This window comes from Bufo gargarizans, chromosome 1 (assembly GCF_014858855.1).
Source record: "Bufo gargarizans isolate SCDJY-AF-19 chromosome 1, ASM1485885v1, whole genome shotgun sequence".
NCBI classification, from domain to species: domain Eukaryota; kingdom Metazoa; phylum Chordata; class Amphibia; order Anura; family Bufonidae; genus Bufo; species Bufo gargarizans.
This window is the reverse complement of record NC_058080.1, coordinates 646,466,049-646,490,365: the sequence shown is the minus strand read 5'-3', so window position 1 is coordinate 646,490,365 and position 24,317 is coordinate 646,466,049. Positions and strand designations below refer to the sequence as shown.

At 45.6% G+C, this 24,317-nt stretch overlaps 1 protein-coding gene across 2 annotated transcripts in view; it reads right to left on the bottom strand.

The window, feature by feature from the left end:
- The window catches only part of TMEM161B (transmembrane protein 161B), a 41,716-nt gene extending 26,689 nt beyond the window's left edge, over nucleotides 1-15,027 (bottom strand). The window contains exons 1-2 of one of the 2 annotated variants that reach the window (XM_044276011.1): nucleotides 14,898-15,027; nucleotides 10,471-10,544 (exon numbers count right to left, since the gene is read on the bottom strand). In XM_044276011.1, coding sequence (XP_044131946.1) covers nucleotides 10,471-10,473 — 3 coding nt within the window. In that variant the 5' untranslated portion in view covers nucleotides 10,474-10,544; nucleotides 14,898-15,027. Of the gene's footprint in view, nucleotides 1-10,470; nucleotides 10,545-14,780 lie in introns of both variants that reach the window. The other variant, XM_044276010.1, reaches the window with a different exon arrangement.
- Nucleotides 15,028-24,317: the final 9,290 nt, after the last annotated feature.

Here is a 24,317-nt window from a genome sequence, read left to right as displayed (position 1 = left end):
ACACACACACACACACACACACACAAGTATATATGAACAGAAGTTTAAGTATACAATTACTCCCCCTAAAATGCACCATTCATTGACATGGTGTAAATGCAGCAAATGCCGTAGCTTCAAATGTGATACAAACAGTAACAAAGTAATAAATGAGTAACGCCTCTATGTGGGAGCGCAGTCAATACAAATCCACGGCGTCACCAGGAGTTACATACTTCACGTGGAGCCTATGGAAGGAGAGCCCGCAGTGAAGTGCGTCTCCTACAATAATGAGGACTGATGAAGGGCGAGATTACCTGAACCAACACAAGGGCTGACGGAGAAGTTTATCAGCAAGGAGAAAGAAAGGAGGCGGCAAGGTCAAGCAAAACTGATTTTCTTGTTTGTCTTTGGCATACCACCAATGAGGGAGGCAGAAACAAACCACTTGCAATCTGCATAGTGTTTCCATTCACTTCTGTACTAGGTTTTGCAATATATAAATTCTAATGATTTATCCACATTATATAATCAGATCTAATAAGTATTTTGTAGGTCTGGGGAGTAGTGAAAATCCCAAACGCTCATACATTAGAATTAGGTGTATGATAATCATCAGTATCTCTATAATAATAGGCCAGGCCCCGACCGATCCCTCCCAGAGGCCAAGCCCCAACCGATCCCTCCTAGCGCTCGGTCCCCTATTATTTAACTTATTTATTAAAGGGAGTCTGTCACCTCCATATGGCCATATACAGTGCTTACATGGCTCTGTAGCACACCTATACAGGATTGTAACAGTACCTTTGTTCTTTTCTTTAGACTTGCACCAGCAGGAAAAACGAAGTTTAATTCATATGCAAATGAGCACTCGCAAGTGCCCAGGGGCGGCGTTCAGTGTGTAGGTGCCCAGGCTGCTCTGCCTTCTTTTCACTTTACTCCTCCCCCAGCCTCTGCCTTTGCCCGCCCTCCAAGTCTCTTGCCTCATCGATAGGGCAAAGGCAGAGACTGGGGAGGAGTCAAGTGAAAAGAAGGCAGAGCAGCCTGGGCTGGGCACCTACACACTGAACGCCGCCCCTGGGCCATTGCGAGTGCTCATTTGCATGTGAATTAAACTTCGTTTTTCCTGCTGGTGCAAGTCTAAAGAAAAGAAGAAAGGTACCGTTACAATCCTGTATAGGTGTGCTACAGAGCCATGTAAGCACTGTATATGGCCATATGGAGGTGACAGACTCCCTTTAAGGATATCAAGGATGGGATTAATAGCACCATCTCTATTTTTGCAGATGACACTAAGCTATGTAGTATTGTGCAGTCTATGGAAGATGGCCATAAACTACAAGCTGACTTGGACATCAACTTGGCCAATGAGGGTCAATGTGGATAAATGTGAAGTTATGCATCTGGGTAGTAATAATCTCCATGCATCATATGTTCTAGCACAGGGATAAGCAAGCTCCGGGACTCCAGCTGTTCTGAAACTACAACTCCCAGATGTGCAAAGAGGACATGCTTTTTGGATAGACCGGCTGAATGGATACAATCAGTTCATGCACCAGAAGCTTTTCTGCCATGTAAAACGAACACAGGGATAGAGCTATCAAGGCTGGCGCTCCCATACACCAGTCTAGAGCTCCCTGCACCTAATTTATTTGGAGCTCGGTGCACCAGAAGCTCAACGTCTACGCCAGGTAGGAGCTGGGCGGACTTGAGCTATAATTTACACCAGTTCTGGAGTAAGTTATAGTTAATCTGGCTGGCCCTGTGAAGCTCCACCCACTTCCAATTAAGCCTCACCCCTTTTTCACACCACTTTCGAAAGTGGCAGAAACATCTAAAAGTTGCTGATGATGGTGCGTGCCGTAATCGGTGGCGTAAAACCTTTGATTAATTCCCTAGGTTCTTTTACCAGGGACAATTTAGCAGGCGATTGCGTACCTTTGGGGCAGGCGGCTGCTCTTCAGTGAAGGAGACCACCGCATTTACATGCTGCAATCTCCTCCACAGTATGGGAAGGAGTGATTGCTAATGCTATTGCTTGTCCCCAGACAGAATCATAGTTTGCCGGCAAACGATGAATTAGGTGTCCACACCAACGATCAAATTACCTGGGTAATCGGCGGTACCTTTACACTGCCAGATGATTGCTAACGAGCGTTCCTATGGACGCTTGTTAGCGATTATCTGGCCATTTCTCGGCCTACGTAAGGGTACTTTCACACTTGCGGCAGAGAATTCCGGCAGGCAGTTCCGTCGCCGGAAACTGCCTACCGGATACGTCAAAACACATGCAAACTGATGACATTCATCAGACGGATCAGGATCCTGGTCCGTATGACAAATGCATTGAAATGCCGGATCCGTCTCTCCGGTGCCGGATCCGTTTTGCCGGAACACTTGGGTCTGGATCCGGCATTAATGCATGTCAATAGGAAAAAATGCAAGTGTTCCGGAATTTTGGATGGAGATGAAACTGTAGCATGCTGTGGTATTATCTCCGTCCTGAACAGTCAAAACAACTGAACTGAGGACATCCTGATGCATCCTGAAGGATTGCTCTCCATTTAGAATGCATGGGGATAAAACTGATCAGTTCTTTTCTGGTATTGAGCCCCTAGGACGGAACTCTATGCCAGAAAAGAATAACGCTAGTGTGAAAGTACCCTAAAGCACCGTTAGTCCGTTAGCATGCAGCTTCCTGCAGGGCACTTAGTTGAAGCGCGCCGCTCTAATAACCATGCTACTATAACTACTGCGAAAGGGGACACACCTCAAGTGACATGAAAATCCAGATATACCGTGGTTTATCCAGAGAGGATATCCTAGGAACTGAAATAAATCTGTAAATGCAACCGCAATGTGTCTGCCTGCCTTACTCAATGTAGGAACCCACAGTGGAGCTCGTCTATTACACCAGCGCCGGCTGCCCAACCACGGATGCCCTATGTTCTAGCAGGAGGGATGCAGTCACATGTAAGAATCCCCAATCACTCCCCTAGAGATGATTTTGCCAGTGTAGGGTGAGTCAAATAATTCCACTACAGCTAAAAAAGAAGAAAAAAGGAAATGGATTGGGATTGTCACTGCAATAAACCTTCTGCAAAATTGGCATATTTTAAAAGTGGATTTTGCCACAGATTTCCCAGGTGCACGTCATCGCAGTGGCTGCAGCATTGTCAAACCGGAAGTCGACAGCGAGGGACCCGAGCTCGGGGAGTGATGGAGACGGGACCCAGCTACAGGGAGCAGGTCTGCCCAGGAGGGTTTTGCTAAAAACCCACAAAAATATGGCCAACCCCTTTAAGCGGTGAGTGGTTGCAGGCTGAAGGGCCTATTAGACGTTGCGAATATTGTTTGAATTTTCATATAATTGTTCAAAGTTGAGCAGGAATCGTTGCATGCAATAGCGTGGATGGAACGACGAGTGACAAATCCTTCATTTTCCGTGGATCAGACGAAACTGCCAGACTGAGAGATTGTTAGTTACTGCCACATCCCCTATCGGAAACCCACCAGTCGCCTTCGCCAGCAGTGTCATTGCTCTAGGTGAGGCATGCTCAACCTGCGGCCCTCCAGCTGTCGTAAAACTACAACTCCCACCATGCCCTGCTGTAGGCTGATAGCTGTAGGCTGTCCGGGCATGCTGGGAGCTGTAGTTTTGCTGTAGGGCAGTGATGGCTAACCTCCGACACGCCAGCTGTGGTGAAACTACGGCTCCCAGCATGCTCCATTCATTTCTATGGCGTTGTGAGAACAGCCAAGCAAGTGTACATGTTGGGAGTCATAGTTTTACCACAGCTGGAGGGCGGGAGGTTAGCCATCACTGGACAAACAGCAAAAAATACTTAGAAATACTTGTTCTGTGAAAGTGAACATCCTTTGAATGCAGACAACTTGGTAAATGATTGCCTGCCGCTCTGCCCGTCTGAGGCTACTTCACATCTGTGGCATGGATCACTATGGGAACAGCCTGCCGGATGCAACTAGAATGCCCACCTCCCCAATTATCTATAATGGAGTCTGGTGGAGATCCGATACACATGCCGAAAATCGGCTGGACAGAAACTGCTGCACTCTGTCCGGCCGATTCCCGGCATTCTCTGCTGGCTGGATCGCAATGCCGCAGATGTGAAAGTAGCTTAAGGCCTCGTCCACTTTTCCGTTTTTCACTGACGTGCTATTGGTTTGTATGGGGTGGAGTATTCCAGCCTTGGGCCACTTTAGGGGCCATGGCACTTGTATAAGAACTGCACCCTCTTCCTAGTTTACATTGGTCTGGACACCGGCTCATACTGCAGACCCCTATACTATTCATAGCGGCGGTGAAGGATATAGAAAAAAAAAAACTGCAATTTTTGCTGCTATTACAGCATCATGGGTTATCCATGTTTTTAAAGGGTCTCTGTCATGAGAAATTACGTTATGTAGCTGACTGACATTAGCGATGTGCTGGTGTCAGCTCTACATAACGGTATGTTTTGTAACTCTCTGCCTGCCGCCGTTCTCTTAACAAAGACTTTTAAAATATGCTATTAGGGCGTTGCTTCAGCACCTAGAGGCTCGGTCTACGCACCCTTTGGCACGCCCAGGTCCAGTTGATTGACCTTCGAGTTCTCCTCAGTGTCCCGTAAATCCCGCTCCTGCGCCGTCCAGTTTAGTATTCGGCGCAGGCGCAGTGAGTAAAGGACGCGCTCCTGCTGCCGGCTTCCTTCCTTCGGCACAGGCAGGAAGGCAGCAGCAGGAGCGCATCCTTCACTCACAATACTAAAGGGGACTGCGCAGGCGTGGGATTTACGGGACGATGAGGAGAACTCGAAAGTCAATCCACTGGACCTGGGCGTGCCAAAAGGTGAGTAGACCGAGCCTCTAGGTCAGTGATGGCGGCACTCAGAGCCCTCTCTGTGGGCACCCGCGCCTTGGAAAAAGTCTATGGCGTACCAATATGCTTTAGACTTTTCCTGCCATTCATCAGCACAGGACGCGCTATGAACAGCACAGGCAGCGCATTGTATGTAGTCTATTAAGCTATTATAGCTAAATGATAAAGTACATGAAAGATATACTATATTTTATTCAAGTTAAATTGCCGTGTTGGCACTTTGCGATAAATAAGTGGGTATTTGGTTGCAGTTTGGGCACTCTGTCTCTAAAAGGTTCACCATCACTGCTCTAGGTGCTGAAGCAACGCCCTAATAGCACCTAGAGGCTCATTCGCCAATTTTAAAAGTCTTTATGTTAAGAGAACTGCTGACATTAGCACATCGCTAATGTCAGTCAGCTACATAACGTTATTTCTCATGACAGAGACCCTTTAAATCTAGATAATTCCCTGTTACTTTACCATTCAATGACAATCAATACATTTCATCTAAAAGGTGCCATAAAAACAGCCTACAGAGTTCAATGTGTAAAATCAACCTAAAATGGTTACATTTGTCACCGTACAGTTTCATTGTTACTATAGCGATATTTGGGATCCAAATCCTGCAGATCAGGATCATGCATACCCCATATCAATATACAATAGTATACACAGATTGAAGAGCAAAACTGGGAGCAACAGACACAGAACGCAGTGGCGGGAACCAGGTAAGTACACTCGCCAGCGCAGGTCGGCCACTCTGGGAGGTCGGTATTAGTCATGGATAGTCCCTTTTATGGTTGGTACGATGCCCAAATTTTGATTCAATTTCGATACCATAAAAAGTATTGCGATACTCGATACCACGTGAAAAAAATAAAGACACAAAAAAAGCTGTGTGCATTCCACATTTTATGGAAAGTCCAGCCCATAATAGAACAGTCCTATCCTATTTTTGGGGGGCACAAGGTGGCTTAAAAGATCCATTAGGACTTTACATTCTCCCTGCTGCCCTGTGCTTTGTGCACACGGCAGCAGGGAACTTACCATGGCAGCCAGGGCATCAGTAGCGTCCTGGCTGCCATGGTAACCGATCAGAGCCCCGTGATTTCACTGCTGGGGCTCTGATCGGAACTCCCACGGCACCACCAAAGAGGAGGAGGGGAGGGGACCCAGTGGCCACCACCACCAATGATTTTAATACTGCTTATAATTTATAATACTGGGGTTTTGGAAAGGAGGGGGGGGGGGGGGGAGCGCCACCAATGAAGATAACTAACCTTTTAATACAAATATAGGCACCCAATCTCTATGACAAGGCACTGCGATCCGTGGCAGTTAACCCCCTAGCTGCCGCCGGCACCCACCGCCTATATTTGTATTAAAAGGATTAATTATCTTCATTGGTGGTGCAGTGGCCACAGCCCCGCCCCTCTCATTGGCAGTAGCGGCACGGGGGGGGGGGGGGGGGGGGGGGGGAACTGCCTCCTTCTCCACTGTGCTGCTGAGGGAACATGGAGCACTCTGAGAGCAGCACACACTATGCAGTAGTGCAGCCCAGTATCAGTAAATGGCAATTCCCAGTATCTAATCAATCCGGGTACAAAAGTATCAATTTGGTATAGATAATTCGATACCCAGTGCAACCCTAGTCCCTTTAAAAGTCTGAAGCCGTGGATTGGACAAGCTTTCCTCGAGAAGCACCCAGTCTGTGAAATGGTGCTAAGCAGTAATGTTCTGTATTGTGTGCTGTATTATGGCCCATCTAAAAGTGCATTCACATACAGTGCTGTGCAAAAGTTTTAGGCAGATGTGGAAAAACTGCTGCGAAGTAAGAATGAACTCAAAAATAGAAGTGTTAATAGTTTCCATTTCCACCATCGAGTCTCTCTGGGATTACATGAAGAGACAGAAGGATATGAGAAAGCCTAACCACAGATCTTCTCTGGATCTAGTTCTCCAAAATTTTTGAGACAACCTCCCCATTTTGGTTGTTTCACCTCAGACACTGGTGGTAAATCAAGAAGATCTGTGACCAATGTCATATAGGAGGCAAAGCTGGGACCTGCACCTAGGGTTGGGCAAAATGAAAAATATTCTAACAATATTAAGAAATTTATTCCAATAACTATATATGTCACAATGAAAAAACACTCAAAACATGTACCCGTGTTTCCTGGTTGCCCCCATACATTATAATGTCTCCTTGATGCACCCATAAACTAATACCTCCTTGTTGCCCCACCAAGAACAGGGTTCAAGTTCCCCCAATCTGATGGAGTGGACGGTCGGACATGCGCCCTGCTGCTCCATTCATTCTCTGAGGCAGGGCTGGAGATAGCAGCGATCAGCCACCTTCGGCGCTGCTGTAGAAAATGGGACATGCTAGTGGAAAACACTGATAAATGGGTTGTTCGAGGTGTGCCCATCATAGGTGCCCGTTGTTAAAAAGGGCACCTTGGCATCATAAACATGCCTTTCAGTCAAATAAAACATTGGGGGTCATTTACTTAAGACAGGCCCTTTACATATCGGTCTTGTGCCACTGGTGGAAGATCCAATACATTTATTAAGAGGCTCATGCACGCCTCTTAATAAATTTGTTACATCCTCCGCTGTGCTTGCGCGCCAGAAGTGAAATCTCTTGTTTAAAACATTCTCATTTACAAAAAAATAAAAAAAATAATACTAGTCAAGAGCGACTGACCCTATGGCGTCACTAAAATACCATATTCATTTAAATATTGAGATATTGCCACATCGCCGTTTCTTAATATCGCCAAACACTACCTGCACTTGTCTCCAGAACAGGATCCCGAAGTGAACACCGGGCGTTCGCCCTCCATTCATTTCTGTAGAGGCTCAGAAAATAGCCAAGAGCTGGCTTGGCCATTTCCGGTGGTCCCATAGAGGTGAATGCAGCGGTGGGTGCGGTCTCTATTCATTTCTATAGGACCTCTGGAAATAGCCGTGTGTGCTCGCTCCGCTATTTTCAGAACACCCCTAGAAATTAATGGAGAGCAGGTTGCAGGTTGCCACCAAGGTGCCAGATGCTAAAACGCCTTTAATTGATCAAAATAAACTATTGACTCTTCCACTTTCGAAAGACTTTGCACAGTAATGTATTTCAGTAGCATTTAATTGCCTTGACTGATCACAACACATAGCCAGGCTATGAGCTGTGCGCTGCGATTGGCCAGCAGTGCAGCAAGGGACACGCCTCCTACAAGAAATCAGTCAGAGGGAGCGCAGACACCGGAGCCTATACCGGGCGAACGGAGCGGCGCCCAGACTTACTAGTAAGTGCAGGGGGACCCCTGGGCGCCGCTCTGCCCACAGGTATAGTTAGTTTTTCGTTTGTAGAGTAGTGAAAGGTCCTCTTTAAAACTGTGTCCTCTTGTGGTAGTTTTTCTTCTTTTAAATATGCTCTCCTCCTTTACCGAGTTGATTCCCTTTATGTATTTAAAAGTTTCTATCATATCCCTTCTGTCTCGTCTTTCTTCCAAGCTATACATGTTAAGGTCCTTTAATCTTTCCTGATAAGTTTTATCCTGCAATCCATGTACTAGTTTAGTTTTATCCTGCAATCCATGTACAGTTCATGCGACATAACCACTCCTACAGAAAACTATGGGTTCGGTTTTACAATCAGACTCGTTGCAATATTTTTATACTTAAAGGGAACCTGTCATCTGGATTTTGGCCATAGAGCTGGGAATATGGGCTGCTAGATGGCCGCTAGCACATCCACAATACCCAGTCCCTATAGCTCTGTGTGCTTTTATGGTGTCAAAAAAACGATATATATATATATATATATATATATATATGTATGTAAATGAGGCTACTAACGTTTCCGGAGCCCAGCCACGCCCACTGTGAAGGAGCCAAGCACCGCCCGCCTCCTCCGAATCTCCTCTTTGCTCCCCGACGTCACAAAGCTAGAGCGCCGTAATCTCGCGATGTGCGAGCTAGCGCATGTGCAGTGTTTGCATAGTGTTCATTCCCTGTGCTGGCATCAGCCTCAGGGAACAAACTGTGCATCGTGAGATTACGGCGCTTTAGCTTTGTGACGTCGGGGAGCAAGGGGGAAATTCAGAGGATGCGGGGCGGTGCTGGGCTCAGAGTCAGAGAACGCTGGACTCCTCTCTGAAGCATGGAGGAGACAGGACTCATCTAAGGTTAATTTACGTATCTTTAAAATCTTTTTTTTTTTTTTTTCACACAATAAAAGCACACTGAGCTATGGGGACTGGGTATTGCGGATGTGCTAGCGGCGATCTAGCAGCCCATGTCCTCAGCTCTATACACAAAATCCAGGTGAAAGGTTCCCTTTAATTTCCCCATCTCTTAAAAGGGGTTTTCTCACTTCAGCAAGTGGCATTTATCATGTAGAGAAAGTTAATACAAAGCACTTACTGATGTTTTGTTATGACCCATATTGCTTCCATTGGTTGGATTCATTTTTCCATCACATTATAAACTGCTCGTTTCCATGGTTACGACCACCCTGTAATCTGACAGCAGTGGTCGTGCTTGCACACTATAGGAAAAAGCACTAGCCTTTGTGTGCTCCCACGGTCCCGGCCACTAGAGAGACCAGTGCTTTTTCCAATAGTGTGCAAACACGACCACCGCTGATGGATTGCAGGGTGGTCGTAATCATAAATACGAGCAGTGTATAATGCGACGGAAAAAAAAAAATCAAGCCAGCAAAGGAGGCAATATGGACAATCGCAATACATTAGTAAGTGCCTTGTATTAACTTTCTCTACATGATAAATGCCATTTGCTGAAGTGAGACAACCCCTTTAAGTAATGACCTATTGCTATGATATGTCATCAGCCTATAAATCGGTGGGGGTCTGAGCTCTGGGACCCCCACTGATCCTGGGAAGCGGAAGCATTTTAGCACTGCTTCCCCTTCTGGGCTTTCCACGCGCTACAGCAGGTCATATATCCTTTAAACGGGGCATCACTTGAACAGCTGGCTGGATGGGGGCCACTGTGTCGGGGAAAAACAGTGGTGGGGAAGCAACGCCTCTCCCGAGGTCACGCCGCCACCAATCAAAAAGCAACAGTCAGCTGGGGAAATGTATCAAAAGTGCTACAAAGAAAAGGTAGAGCAGTTGCCCATAGCAACCAATTAACTTTAAGCCCTCATTTTTCAGAAGACGGGATCTGACTGCTATGGGCAACTACTCCACTCTCCCTTCCTCCACTGACTCTAATGATTCACATGATGGTGAAGCAGAGAACAGCTGGGTGCTGCGATGGTACACAGCATTTATCCATCTGTCTCATGCGCTAATATACCATGATACGGACTACGGGAAAGCAGCGTCTAATGCGGAAGAAACAATAAAAAAATAATAATAAATATATATATATATATATATATATACACACACACACACACACACACACAAGCCGGAGCTTTTACAATCAAGCTGCCAATACTGATCAGTATCAGGACGTGGGAAAATATTTCCTACTAAACCAAATGTAAAACACCTTCAGCCACTACAGCGACCAGAGTTTTCATCAGATCATTGGGATTGACCATCTGAACGTCAGACACTACAACGCCACCATACATTCACAGACATGGGACATGAAGGGCACTTTACCATCTTTGTGCTGAAGGCTTGTTCCTCAAGATCCTAGAGAACGAGGAGCTTTCTTCGGATATCATATATAGGCGCTGGAACAGAAAGAAGGAAGAGTTACATTCTGGACTTGGTGACAATCACTCCTCACAGACGGAGGCGGGCAGTCTCTGAAGGGCACCTGAGGAAGAAGCTAGGAGTCGCCCCCCCCCCCCTGCTGGGACAGGAGTCAAGGTGTGTGAGAGAACAATGGGGGGAGGGGACGGTCTACACAGTGTAAGGTATTATCCGTGTACAGGGGTATGCTGAGGATATACACACAATACACACTGCAGACTGTAAAACGGGGAACCCTCCATCCCCCCAATCCAACCGTCGCCCCTTTGCAGGGACCAGTGGATTCGGTTTGTGTCCAGCCGATTCTCCGCTTGTCTGCTGGAACAGCCATGAGAGGTGAGAAATTAAACACAAGAAATAAAGAAGCCTATAGGATAAACGCCATCCCACAGACCTACACGCTTGTATGTGGCGTGTTTTATATCTCAATATAGACTTTACAGTGACATATGACCAACGCGTTTTTTTTTTTGTCATCAGTTACTGAATCGTAACTTGTGGCCCTACGGTTACTTTCACACTTGGGGCAAAGTGATCCGGCAAGCAGTTCCGTCGCCGGAACTGCCTGCCGGATCAGGCAATCTGCATGCAACCGGACAGCATTTATAGACTGATCCGGATCCGTCTCACAAATGCATTGCAAGAACCGATCAGTCAATCCGTTTGTCATAAGGACAGATTTTTTTTCACATTTTTACAGATCTGCGCATGCGGAGACCAGAAGGACGAATCCTGCATTCCGGTATTTTTAATGCATTTCAATGTAAATTAATGCAACTGATCCGGAATTTTAGACGGAGAGAATACCGCAGCATGCTACAGTATTTACTCCGTCCAAAATGCCGTTCAGTGACTGAACTGAAGACATCCTGATGCATCCTGAACAGATTTCTCTCCATTCAGAATGCATGTTCTTTTCCGGTATTGAGCCCCCGTGACGGAACTCAGTGCCGGAAAATAAAAAACGCTAGTGTGAAAGTACCTTAAGCTTAATGGGATTTTTCAGAAATGGGAGCTGCCCAAAAACTTACCTGGTAGTCACAGCCCCCGCTTCTCTATACGAGATAGGGCTTATGCACACAGCCGTTCCATGCATTGGGTACCGCAATTTGCAGCCCCCAATGCACGGGCAACATCTGTGAGGCTGCTGCAGACGGATCCAGACCCTTTCAACTTGAATGGGTCCGTGATCCGTCCGCATCCCCCAAAAAATAGAACATGTTAAAGTGAATGGGTCCACATCAGTGAAGCGGTTCAAAACCGGCCGCAATAGGGGCCCGGGGCATGTGCATGAGCCCTTAGGCCCCTTTCACACAAGCGAGTTTTCTGCGCGGGTGAGATGCGTGACGTGGACGCTTAGCACCCGCACTGAGTCCTGACCCATTCATTTCAATGGGTCTGTGTATATGAGCCTTTTTGTTTCACGCATCAGTTCTGAGTTGCATGAAAAATGCAGCATGTTCTATATTCAGCATTTTTCACACAGTCCTGGCCCCATTGAAGTGAATAGTGCTTCAGTGAAAAACGCATTGCATCCGGAAACAAGTGCGGATGCAATACGTTTTTCACCGATGGTTAGTAGAAGATGCTGTTTGTAAACCTTCAGTTTTTTATCACGCTCGTGAAAAATGCATCAAAACGCAGTGCACCCGCGCGGAAAAAACTAAACAACTAAACACAATTACAGACAAAACTGATTGAACTTGCTTGCAAAATGGTGCGGGTTACACCGAACGCATCCGGACCTAATCCGTCATGGTCGTGTGAAAGAGGCCTTGGGGTACGGCTACATGACGTAATTTGTCGTGCTACAAAAGGGTACAACTACACTGACATGTGTCGCACAACAATTTTTCTAGTGATAGTCTATGGCAGTGATGGCTAACCTTGGCACTCCAGCTGTGGTGAAACTACGACTCCCAGCATGCTCCATTTATTTCTACAGAGTTCTGAGAGCAGCCAAGCAAGGGGGGCATCTTGGGAGTTGTAGTTTTACCACAGCTGGAGTGCCAAGGTTAGCCATCACTGGTCTATGGTGTCGCACAAAAATCCAACTTGGATGCATCTTTGAGCAACTGTTGTGTCGCATGTCACGGAGCGACAATACACTGTCACTATAAAAAAAGTTGCGCAACATTACTGTGACAAATGTCGTTGTGTAGCCTTGGATGGTCGCATCGGGTGAATTAAGGGACCGCTACACTAGGGCGTTTCATTTTGAAATGGAAAAAAATTTAATGTAAAATCTTTGCAGACTTTGCTTACGTCTCAGTGATGTAAAAGATATATATGCCAAATGTCAAGAAGATTGGATAATATTTAGGGGTTTGTAAAAGTAGGCAAAAAATAAAAATTTTCAAAAACTTAAAATAATACAAAAACTAGACACTAAGATTAATAGGTAGTATGATCGGCAAAACATGTGTTATATTAATCAACTTTGAACGATGCAATCCCTTCTTTTGTTAGCGTGGCAACGACTTTTCTGTGATGCTCGACGACCCTCAACAAGAATTGTTTTTGTTGTTCGTCCCTGACCGATTCGTCACATTTTTTTTATCAGAGCAATTCCTCTTTCTGCGGTATCATTGACAACCTTAAAGGGGTCCTTTAGATAGATCATCTGCATCTGGTCGGCGGGGGTTCGACACCTGGGACCCCCGCCGATCAGCTGTTTGAGAAGGCAGCGACGCGGCCTTCTCACTGTTTACCGCAGGCCCAGTGACATCACGACTAGGATCAACTAGCCTGGGCGCGGCCAAACTCCATTCAAGTGAACAGAGCTTAGCCCCGCCCAGGAAGTTGATACTAGTCGTGACATCACTGGGCCTGCGGTAAAAAATTAGAAGGCCGCGGCGCTCCTGGAGCGTCGCTGCCTTCTCAAACAGCTGATCGGCGGCGGTCTCGGGTGTCGGACCCCCGCCGGTCAGATGCTGATGATCTATCCAGAGGATAGATCATCAGTTTAAACCATGGATGCCCAACCTGCGGCCCTCCAGCTGTTGCAAAACTACAACTTGGTGTACAGCAGGGCATTGTGGGAGCTGTAGTTTTACAACAGCTGGAGGGCCGCAGGTTGGGCACCACTGACTGCAGAACCCCTTTAAGAGCGTTCACATGGCTTCTTAGAGAATCACTGCAGTATTCTGTCACGTCGTGGATCCCAAACAATTCAAAGAACGTCTTTGTTTTATTAGTAACGAAATGGCTCAGGTCTTTTCCTTCAAAAACTAGGTTTTCACCCTCTAATCGTTTCATTTCCTTTTTCTTTGCAGGTTTGGTTTCTACATTTTTAGTCATATTTTCCTTAACAGCCTGAGTAATACATTCGTCCAAAAAAGCCAATCCTACATTTGTTTCTGACAGATACCAAAAGGTGTCTCTTAGCAACTGTGAGAGCACTTTTTTTTACGTCTGCATCTGGGTAAGTGCTCAGAAGCTGTAGCATATCCAATTCATTCTTTGGAGCCCATCGACTTACAATTGCCTCGTGCAAAAAGCGAACATATACGAGGCTGACAAAATGTGCAACCCGTTTCATTCCGAGGACACATTTAAGTGCATACATTGCCTTTGCCATCCACCTTGCTTGATGCAGAGCCCCTGGGATCCTGAAACTGAAGGCGTTCTTAGACCAACCTCCTGGGTACAGGAGTGAGAGTAGTAATAAAAGTGATCAATGTGTGCAACCCCTAAATATTATCCAATCTTCTTGGCATATAGATCCTTTACATCACTGAGACTCGGGGCGTAAGCAAAGTCCTATGGAAATCACATCTTTGGATAAATGAAACACCCAGATTTTTTGTAACTCTCGTTGTGATCCCTTTTACTTCTATGGGATCACCACTAATCTGCGGTCCTAGCGGCGACTGCTGTCACGTGACCAGTGTCGCCGTACCCTTACTGAGAATGAACATAAAACCTTCCCAACGCACTCAATGCGCCATATGCCTTTTCAGGGTAGACGGGAGATGTGCCACCTTGTACAATACTGAACACACACTAGAAGTGGACGGTGAATCCCCAGCAGCTTTCATAGTGACGCCATATACATACAGGGCACATGTACAGTCTTATGACAGCACAGCACTGGGCACATCTGCAGAATACCCAGAGGATGACAGTGGCAGGGCTGTGCACCCAGTGCATGCCAGCCTCTGTGTGGCGCTCCCCCAGTGCTGCCCCCCACACGCATCCTCCCCGGTACACACCGTTCTCTCCAGTCACCGGCACCACAACACTTCTTCCTTGCTGGAGGTCATGCTAGGACCCCATCTTACAGCAACATGGCGGCGCACTGGCCTCCACCGTGGCTCTGGGAAGCTCACCTGGCACGTTGTCCGTGATGCTGGCCCCGCTCTGTACAATCGGAAAACATAAAAGAACTTGCGGGATATTCTGACTACAAATCTGTATCCCTCAGAAATAAAGTGTCGCGCTGACTACAGGCAGGCAGTCTCTAGACAGCACAAAACTAAAAGGACCCCGTTATGCTCTGAGCATGCGCACTGAGTAAATCAAGCCGTCGCGTTAGGTAGTGACTAGAATAGAGTCGCTCCTGGCGGGTATGATGTCATAGGAAGAGGCGGGCCTAGTCATCCATGGGGCGGGGCCTCGGGATTTTGCAGGAGATCCTGCAGAACAGGTTGATGGAGAGGGGAGCAGATGCTGCAGATCGCTGTGTGGATGAGAGCGATGGTTGTCAGTTTTACATGAGGGGCTGAAGGGAGGAGGGGAAGTGATCTTTGTACTGGAGACTGTATGTTAGAGGGGGGGTGATGTATTTTACATGGGACTGTATGGTGAAGGGGCTGAAGGCAGGGGGGTGATGTATTTTACATGGGACTGTATGGTTGAGGGACTGAAGGCAGGGGGGTGATGTATTTTACATGGGACTGTATGGTTGAGGGACTGAAGGCAGGGGGGGTGATGTATTTTACATGGGACTGTATGGTTGAGGGACTGAAGGCAGGGGGGTGATGTATTTTACATGGGACTGTATGGTTGAGGGACTGAAGGCAGGGGGGTGATGTATTTTACATGGGACTGTATGGTGGAGGGGCTGAAGGCGGGGGTGATGTATTTTACATGGGACTGTATGGTGGAGGGGTTGAAGTCAGGGGGGGTGATGTATTTTACATGGGACTGTATGGTGGAGGGGCTGAAGTCAGGGGGGGTGATGTATTTTACATGGGACTGTATGGTAGAGGGGCTGAAGTCAGGGGGGGTGATGTATTTTACATGGGACTGTATGGTAGAGGGGCTGAAGTCAGGGGGGTGATGTATTTTACATGGGACTGTATGGTGGAGGGGCTGAAGTCAGGGGGGTGATGTATTTTACATGGGACTGTATGGTAGAGGGGCTGAAGTCAGGGGGGGTGATGTATTTTACATGGGACTATATAGTGGAGGGGCTGAAGTCAGGAGGGGTGATGTATTATTTATGGGACTGTATACTGGAGGGGCTGAAGTCAGGGGGGGTGATGTATTTTACATGGGACTGTATACTGGAGGAGCTGAAGGCAGGGGGGTGATGTATTTTACATGGGACTGTATACTGGAGGGGCTGAAGGCAGGGGGGGGTGATGTATTTTACATGGGACTGTATACTGGAGGAGCTGAAGGCAGGTTAGTGGTGAAGGTAGGGGTGGGCGATAAGCCGGTATCTAGGATATACCGCGGTATTATGAAACGGCGATAACACATTTCTTAATTACCAGAGTATTTTGGTGACGTCAGCTCCACTTCTGCCATAAGAAGGCCTGAAGCCCATGAGGCAGCAGAGCGGCGCAGGTGGTCGTGATAACATCATCACGTCCTCCTCCACCAGGTCATGGGCGACACAACGCATCATCAATATCGGACGAGAAGGCGGTGCTCCATGCGAACGCTGCTTCCTGCTCATTACACTGCTCTCCGTCTCAGAAGTGCAGACAAGTACTGGCGTCATTCACTGGAATGGAGCGAATACTTGTAACTACGCTGCGCCGCTGCTCCAGAGGAGACGACGTGTATTGTAAAGACCATGAAGCAACGCTCGCATGGAGTGCCACCTCCTCTTCTAACAGCTGGTTAGTCGGGGTGTTGGTGTTGGTCTCCCGCCAATCAGATATTGATGACCTATATGGAGGATAGATCATCAATATAAACTGCTGCACACCCCCTTTAAGGCTGTATTTCCGGTCCACGTCCGACTCACATTGCGAACCCATTCATTGTTAAACCCGTGTGCTGTCTGCATCCGGACAAGAATAGGCATTTCTAGCGTGGGACGCACGCAGACTGTATTTTGCAGTTCCATGATTTGCAGACAGCAAAACGGATATAGTTGTCTGCAGGAGGCCTAACAGTAGGGTTGGGGGGGGGGCATTTATATTTTTGCCTCGGGCAACAGAAAGGCTAGAATTTTCCCCCGAGTGACATCATAGGGGCAGTCATAGTCTCTGAACGCTTTTAAAACGGGCGCTGTGACACAGTGAGGGGTTGTGTCTGGCAAGGCAGGTATTTTTCAGTTCCATGCGGCGCTCATGGACCGCCAGCCTCTTTTAACAGCTGATTGGCAGAGTCTCGGGTGTCGGACCCCCACGAATCTGATATTAATGACCTATTCAGATGATAGGTCACCAATATAAATTCCCAGATAAACCCTTTAATTCACGATGACCAATTCTACCAGGCAGTATCAATGCTTTAGTACGGAGATCACGGTGACACATGATTGTTACGTTTATATGTAAACATAGTTCTATCTCTGTGGTTTATGGTTATACATTTTAATGAAACGGATGAGAAAGTTTAGATTTTTATTTTATTTTTACATTACAACAATAAAGCTGGAATTGGGCTATACATCTGTGGAACAAATGCAGACAGGCACTGCCAGATGCTACCGGAATGCCCGCCAGCCCCATTCATTATAATAGGGTCAGGTGGAGATCTGGCTGCAATCTGGCAAAGATGAAGATAATTGGCCAGACAGAAACCGAAGATTGTAGCGCACAGGTGAAAGTAGCCTTAAAGGGGTTAAGTCTTCAGTATTAAACATTTGGACAACCCCTTTAATGCTGTCAAACAGGCAAGAGGATCTAGTCCTGATGGCCAGGTTCTCAAGTGCCAAGACAAATAGGGATGGAGATGAGTAACATCCCTCGGTAGTTTCCTGTTGCGGGAAGGAGAAGGACAGAATCATAATTTTTTTACAAAGACACTGCAACTTGGGTGGACGTATATTGAAGTAATTCTTAGAGTTATTAAAACATTCAACCTTAAAATATCCCATGTCACAGCTTCAGTGACCATCACTCTGATTCCTGTTGGACCTGTACTGCTGACATCACATTCATTGGTCCAGTGACCATAACAGCCAACCACTGGCCTCAGTAGGCTTGTCATTGCTGGTGTTTGGCTATAGCGCCCCTTGACCGATGAACATAACATGAGTGCTGCAGCCCAGCAGTAATTGGAGTGGTAGCGCGGGACGTTTCAAAGGGAATATGTCACCTTTTGCAAGTGGTATTAAAGGCTATGTACACCTTTTTTTACTATTGCATTGTACTCCTTATGAGGTAAAAATCTTTTTTTCATTTGGTCTTCATAAAAAAAAAAAAATAGAGTCCTTTTCTCTGTACAGAACTGAGATGCTCTACTAGCAGGATCTGAATTTTCTCTCTGCTCATACACATGAACGTATTTTGTTTCCGTGTCCGTTATGCTTATTTTGCAGCCTGTATTCGGAACCATTCACTTCAACGGGGCTGCAAAAAACCTAAATGACTCTGTGTGCATTCCGGTTCCGCAAAAAAAAGTAGAACACGTTGTATTCTTGTCCGTTTTGTTACAATAGATCCCCCCCCCCCCCCCCAAAAAAAAACTGATGCAATATGGATGTCATAAAAAAAATTTGCCCACCACAAAATACATACGGTTGTGTGCGTGAGCCCTAAATCTCAATCTTTATCTTACTGATATGACCTCTTAGAGATAAGTGTTATTAGATGACCAGCACAAAGTGGAAGTGAAAATACCAGTCACACAGCTAGACCATTAACCCTTTGTGACAGAACTGTTGATTATTTTTTTTAATAAAGACCAATTGAAAAAATGATTTTAAGTCCAAAATGAGTAAAATGTAATCCTAAAAAAATAAATAAAAATTGCGCCTGAATGTGTACATAGCTTTTAAGTATAGTAGCATGCATGCTTAATTGAAAGGACTCCTGAACGGGCACGCTTAATGGAGAGGACTCCTGAGCTGGCACGCTTAATGGAGAGGACTGATTTCAGGAGGAAGCCAGATAACTCAGGGGATCCAGATCCAGCCAATCACTAGCTCCAGAGGTGCACTGAAGAGGTCAATTATTGGCTGCAGTGGTCATTTGTTATGGACGTGACAGCACCTCTGCAGCTGGGAGAACTGGAGAGGGATCTGCCAGGTAAGTAATCATCTACCCTTTATTATAGATCCGTCTTCTGAGTTGACTGGTTTCCCCTCAAAACCAAACAACCCCTTTAAATATGTTTAGTTGGCTACACCCATTTGGCAGACCCATTCACTTCAATGGGACGGCAAAAGATGCGGACAGCACACCCATGTTCTGCATCCATATATCTGTTCCGTGGTCCCTTAACAAAATAGAATATATCCTACGGACAAAGATAGGACACTTATACTGAGGGCCGGACCTTCCGTTACGCAGATTGCGAAATGCACATGGGCAGTATTTGTATTTTGCGGATCCGCAATTTGCGAACCACAAAAACTGCAACGGCCATGTGCAAACAGAGGATTCGCAATTTATGGGCACCCAGCCGTGTCTACATCATATCACAGATGCGGACCCATTCACTTGAATGAGTTGGCAATCTGGAAGATACAGTGGGTTGCGCAACAGAGGCATGGATAGGAAACCCACAGAAACTTTACGGAGAGCGTATATGGGATTACTGTCCGTGCCTCCACAAAGCGTTGTGGATGGCAGACCCCATTCAAATGGATAGGTCAGCATCCGCACAGTGCCCGTGCATTGCGGACCACACTTTGCAGTCCACAACATGGACACAGCCGACACACGTTTGTGTGAATGTGGCCTCAACTTGAGACACAGCTTCATCCGCAGCCTGTCACAATCCTATAGACTGCGGTAGTAATTTTTCTGTCTATAGTACCAGAGATCTGAAAATTGCAGTACAGGTCCCCTTTCCTAATTTTACATATAAGAAACATAATGCGTATGTTCAAATCAAACAATGTCTGAACTATCAAATTGAAAAAGAAAAAAAAAAATTACAATGTGCTGTTAAATAATACAACTTGTCGCTCAAGAATAAAACATAATAGGGCTGTGTGAAAAGTTAAAAGTTATGGATCAGGGGGGAAGAAAACTAAAAAAAATTAAAGTTAGGCCTCATGCACACGACCGTTTTTTTTGCGGTCTGCAAAAACGGGGTCCGTAGGTTCGTTATCCATGTCCGTTTTTCCTTCCGTGGGTCTTCCTTGATTTTTGGAGGATCCACGGACATGAAGGAAAAAGTCGTTTTGGTGTCCGCCTGGCCGTGCGGATCCAAACGGATCCATCCTGACTTGCAATGCAAGTCAATGGGGACGGATCTGTTTGACGTTGACACAATATGGTGCAATTACAAACGGATCCGTCCCCCATTGACTTTCAATGTAAAGTCAGGAGTCCCTATTATACTATCTGATCTGAGTTTTCTCCAATCCGATGATTTATTTTAAACTTGAAGCGTCCCCATCACCATGGGAACGCCTCTATGTTAGAATATACCATCAGATTTGAGTTACATTGTGAAAACTCATATCCGACAGTATATTCTAACACAGAGGCGTTCCCATGGTGATGGGGACGCTTCAAGTTAGAATATACTACGAACTGTGTACATGACTGCTGCCTGGCAGCACCTGATCTCTTACAGGGGGCTGTGATCCACACAATTAACCCCTCAGGTGCCGCACCCGAGGGGTTAATTGTGCGTATCATAGCCCCCTGTAAGAGAGCAGGGGGCAGACCTCCCCCTCCCTCCCCAGTTTGAATATCATTGGTGGCCAGTGTGCGCCCCTGGCCCCCCCTCCCTCTATTGTATTAATATCATTGGTGGCCAGTGCGGCCCCCCCTCCCTCCCTTTATTGTATTATCATTGGTGGCCAGTGTGCGGGCCCCCCCTCCCTCCCTCTATTGTATTATCATTGGTGGCTAGTGTGCGGCCGCCTCCCTCCCTCTATTGTATTAATATTATTGGTGGCCAGTGGCCAGTTTATTCGTTGTTTTCATTAAATTGAATGCTCAAAAAATGTTTTGTCTCACTCCCATTTCTTCTTGTTGCATGTTGAAGCTCTACTTGGAACCTTGTTAAGATCCAGCCATGCTAAATATGATTTTTTTTGCCATTTTGCAAGTGGTCTTAAACTTTTGATCAGGACTGTATCTCCCTAATAACACACTGGGTAAATGCAGTGGCGGCTGGGCCTGAGGCGGACAGCAGTTTGGTGCATGTCCTTCCACCACTGAGGATAGCAGGGCGGTTCAGTTTGCCTCCTGTTGCTTCCTCCACCTACTCCGCTTCCTCATCCTCTACTGCCTCCTCATCCGGTCAGCGTAACACCTTCACCACCAACTTCAGCACAGCCAGGGGTAAATGACAGCAGGCAGTTTTAAAACGTATCTGTTTGGGGGACAAACCCCACACCGAGCAGGAGCTGTGGACGGGCATGGAACAACAGACCGATGAGTGGTTGGTGCCAGTGAGCCTAAACTTTTGATCAGCTGAAAAACAGCCTGTTTCAGTTTATTCATTGTTTTCAATAAATTTTTTTTTTTTCATGAGTATATTTAAAAATGTCATTTAATGTTTGTGTGTCGTTAAAAGATATCAACACTATCCACTATAACAGACATCTACAGCACCCCACCCCCTTAACAGTGACCTCCACCCCTTAAACACTTGCCATCTGGGCCATTTGCCCCCTTCCTGACCAGGCCTAATTTTGCAAAACTGACATATCTCACTTTATGTGGTAATAACTTTGGAACGCCTTTACTTATCCAAGTCATTCAGAGATTGTTTTCTCGTGACATATTGTACTTTATGATAGTCATAAATTTGAGTCAATATGTTTCACCTTTATTTATGAAAAAATCCTAAATTTACCAAACATTTTGAAAAATTCGCAATTTTCTAAATTTCAATTTCTCTGCTTTTAAAACAGAAAGTGATACCTCATAAAATATTTATTACTTAACATTCCCCATATGTCTACTTTATGTTGGCATCATTTTAGAAATATCATTTTATTTTTTTAGGACGTTAGAAATTTAGAAGCAATTCTTTAAATTTTTAAGAAAATTGCCAATACCCACTTTTTAAGGGCCAGTTCGGGTCTAAAGTCTCTTTGTGGGGCCTACATAGTGGATACCCCCATAAATGACCCCATTGTAGAAACTACACCCCTCAAGTTTTTTTACAAAACTCTGTTAACCCTTTAGGCGTTCCATAAGAATTAACGGAAAATGGAGATCAAATTTTAAAATGTAACTTTTTTGGCAGATTTTACAGATTCTACGGTTTACAGAAACACCCCACATGTGGTCATAAACTGCTGTATAGGCACACGGCAGGGCGCAGAAGAAAAGGAACTCCACGTGGTTTTTAGATGCCATGTCCCATTTGAAGCCCCCTGATGCACCCTTACAGTAGAAACTCCCAAGAAGTGATCCCATTTTGGAAACTAGGGGATAAGGTGCCAGTTTAATTGCTACTATTTTTGGGTACATATGATTTTTTTTGTCATTCATTATAACACTTTATGGGGCAAGGTCACCAAAAAATGGGTTGTTTTAGCACGGTTTCTATTTATTTATTTTTACAGCATTCACCTGAGGGGTTCAGTCAAGTGACATTTTTATAGAGCAGATTGTTACGGACGTGGCGATACCTAATATATATACTTTTTCTTATTTATTAAAGTTTTACACAATAATAGCATTTTTGAAACAAAAAAAAATATGTTTTAATGTGTCCATGTTCTGAGAGCTATAGTTTTTTATTTTTTGAGAGATTTTCTTATGTAGGAGCTCATTTTTTGCGGGATGAGGTGACGATTTTATTGGTACCATTTTGTGGGACATATGCATTTTTGATCACTTGGTGTTGCACTTTTTGTGATGTAAGGTGACAAAAATTGGTCGTTTTGACACAGTTTTTTTTTTTTACGGTGTTCACCCGAGGGGTTAGGTCATGTGATATTTTTATAGAGCTGGTTAACATTTTCTTTTTATTCCTTACTTGGGGATTTTTTTTACATGTGAAAACTTATTTATTTTTTATTTTTTTTCATTTTTTTTTTCAACACTTTATTTTTTTATTTTACACTTTTCGTCCCCCATAAGGTCATACAAGACCTCTGGGGGACATTTACTTCACTTTTTCAATATTTTTTTCACTGTTGATTTCTCCTGTAACTGGGGCTGACATAGTAGCCCCAGTTACAGGAAAAATACACCCACCAGAGAGGCTGTACAGCGCTGTACAGCCTCAATGCAGGGCTGATCGAGGTCTGTGAAATGTGTATGCAGCGATCTAGAAGGCAGGGACACCTGGGCACTGTCCCTGCCTTCTCTTAGGGTTGCCCTGCTGTCACTGACAGCGGGCAATCCGATCAGCAGCTGCACGATTAGTGTGCAGCTGCAGTTTCTTAACGGATGTTTTAAAACGTCCATTCAGAAATAGAGATCTACCTCCCGGACGTTTATATCCTATGGGCGGACGGGAGGTGGTTAACACTGACCCCCCACAGTGCCCCGTCCCTCAAAATTGGACCTGCACAGTAGCCCACCCCCTTAACTTTTACCTTTACAGCAGCCTTCCTCTTTAACAGTGAGTTTCATGGCACACCACCCCCTTGACAGTGACCCCCACAGTGGCCTTTACAGCAATCTGACCCTTAACACTGACCTCCATAGCGGACCATCACCTTAGCTGTGACCTCCACAGCAGCCTAACCCTAGGGTTGGCTTAGTGGGACCTGGGGGTTTTAAGTTTGTCTTTTGAGGGTGGAGACATTGCGGCAGGGGGCGTGTCTGGGGTTCTTCCTGCAAGAGTGACGCCCCTCTGGGCACCTTACTGGCTAATTTGCATACTAAATAAACTGGATTTTCAGAGGATAAAAACATCTATTGCCGGAACAAAGGCACATCTTGAAATAAGGTACTAAGTGCTATTAGGTCATGACTTTACTTCGATAGCAGTTATCCTGGTGACAGATTTCCTTTAAAGCTCTCCTACAGCAGAGAAGAAAAATGGCTTGGTTGTTATGGAAACCTGGAGTAAAACTATGTGGAGGCTAACGGCCTGCGAGCTTCTATTGGCTGATAAGGGTCATGTGACCAAGCTTCTATTTGCTCATGCATTTTTTGGGAATATCTCAGGAACGGTACGTCTTAGAGAGGTGAGACTTGGTCTAAAACCTTCCCGGACACCTGATGTACCTGTGTGCCAAATTTTGCAATTGTAAATGCGACAGTGCAGATTCCTTTAGCGGACATACATACACACACATACACTCAGCTTTATATATTATATATACAGGTCCTTCTAAAAAAAATTGCATATTGTGATAAAGTTCATTATTTTCTGTAATGTACTGATAAACATTAGACTTTCATATATTTTAGATTCATTACACACAACTGAAGTAGTTCAAGCCTTTTATTGTTTTAATATTGATGATTTTG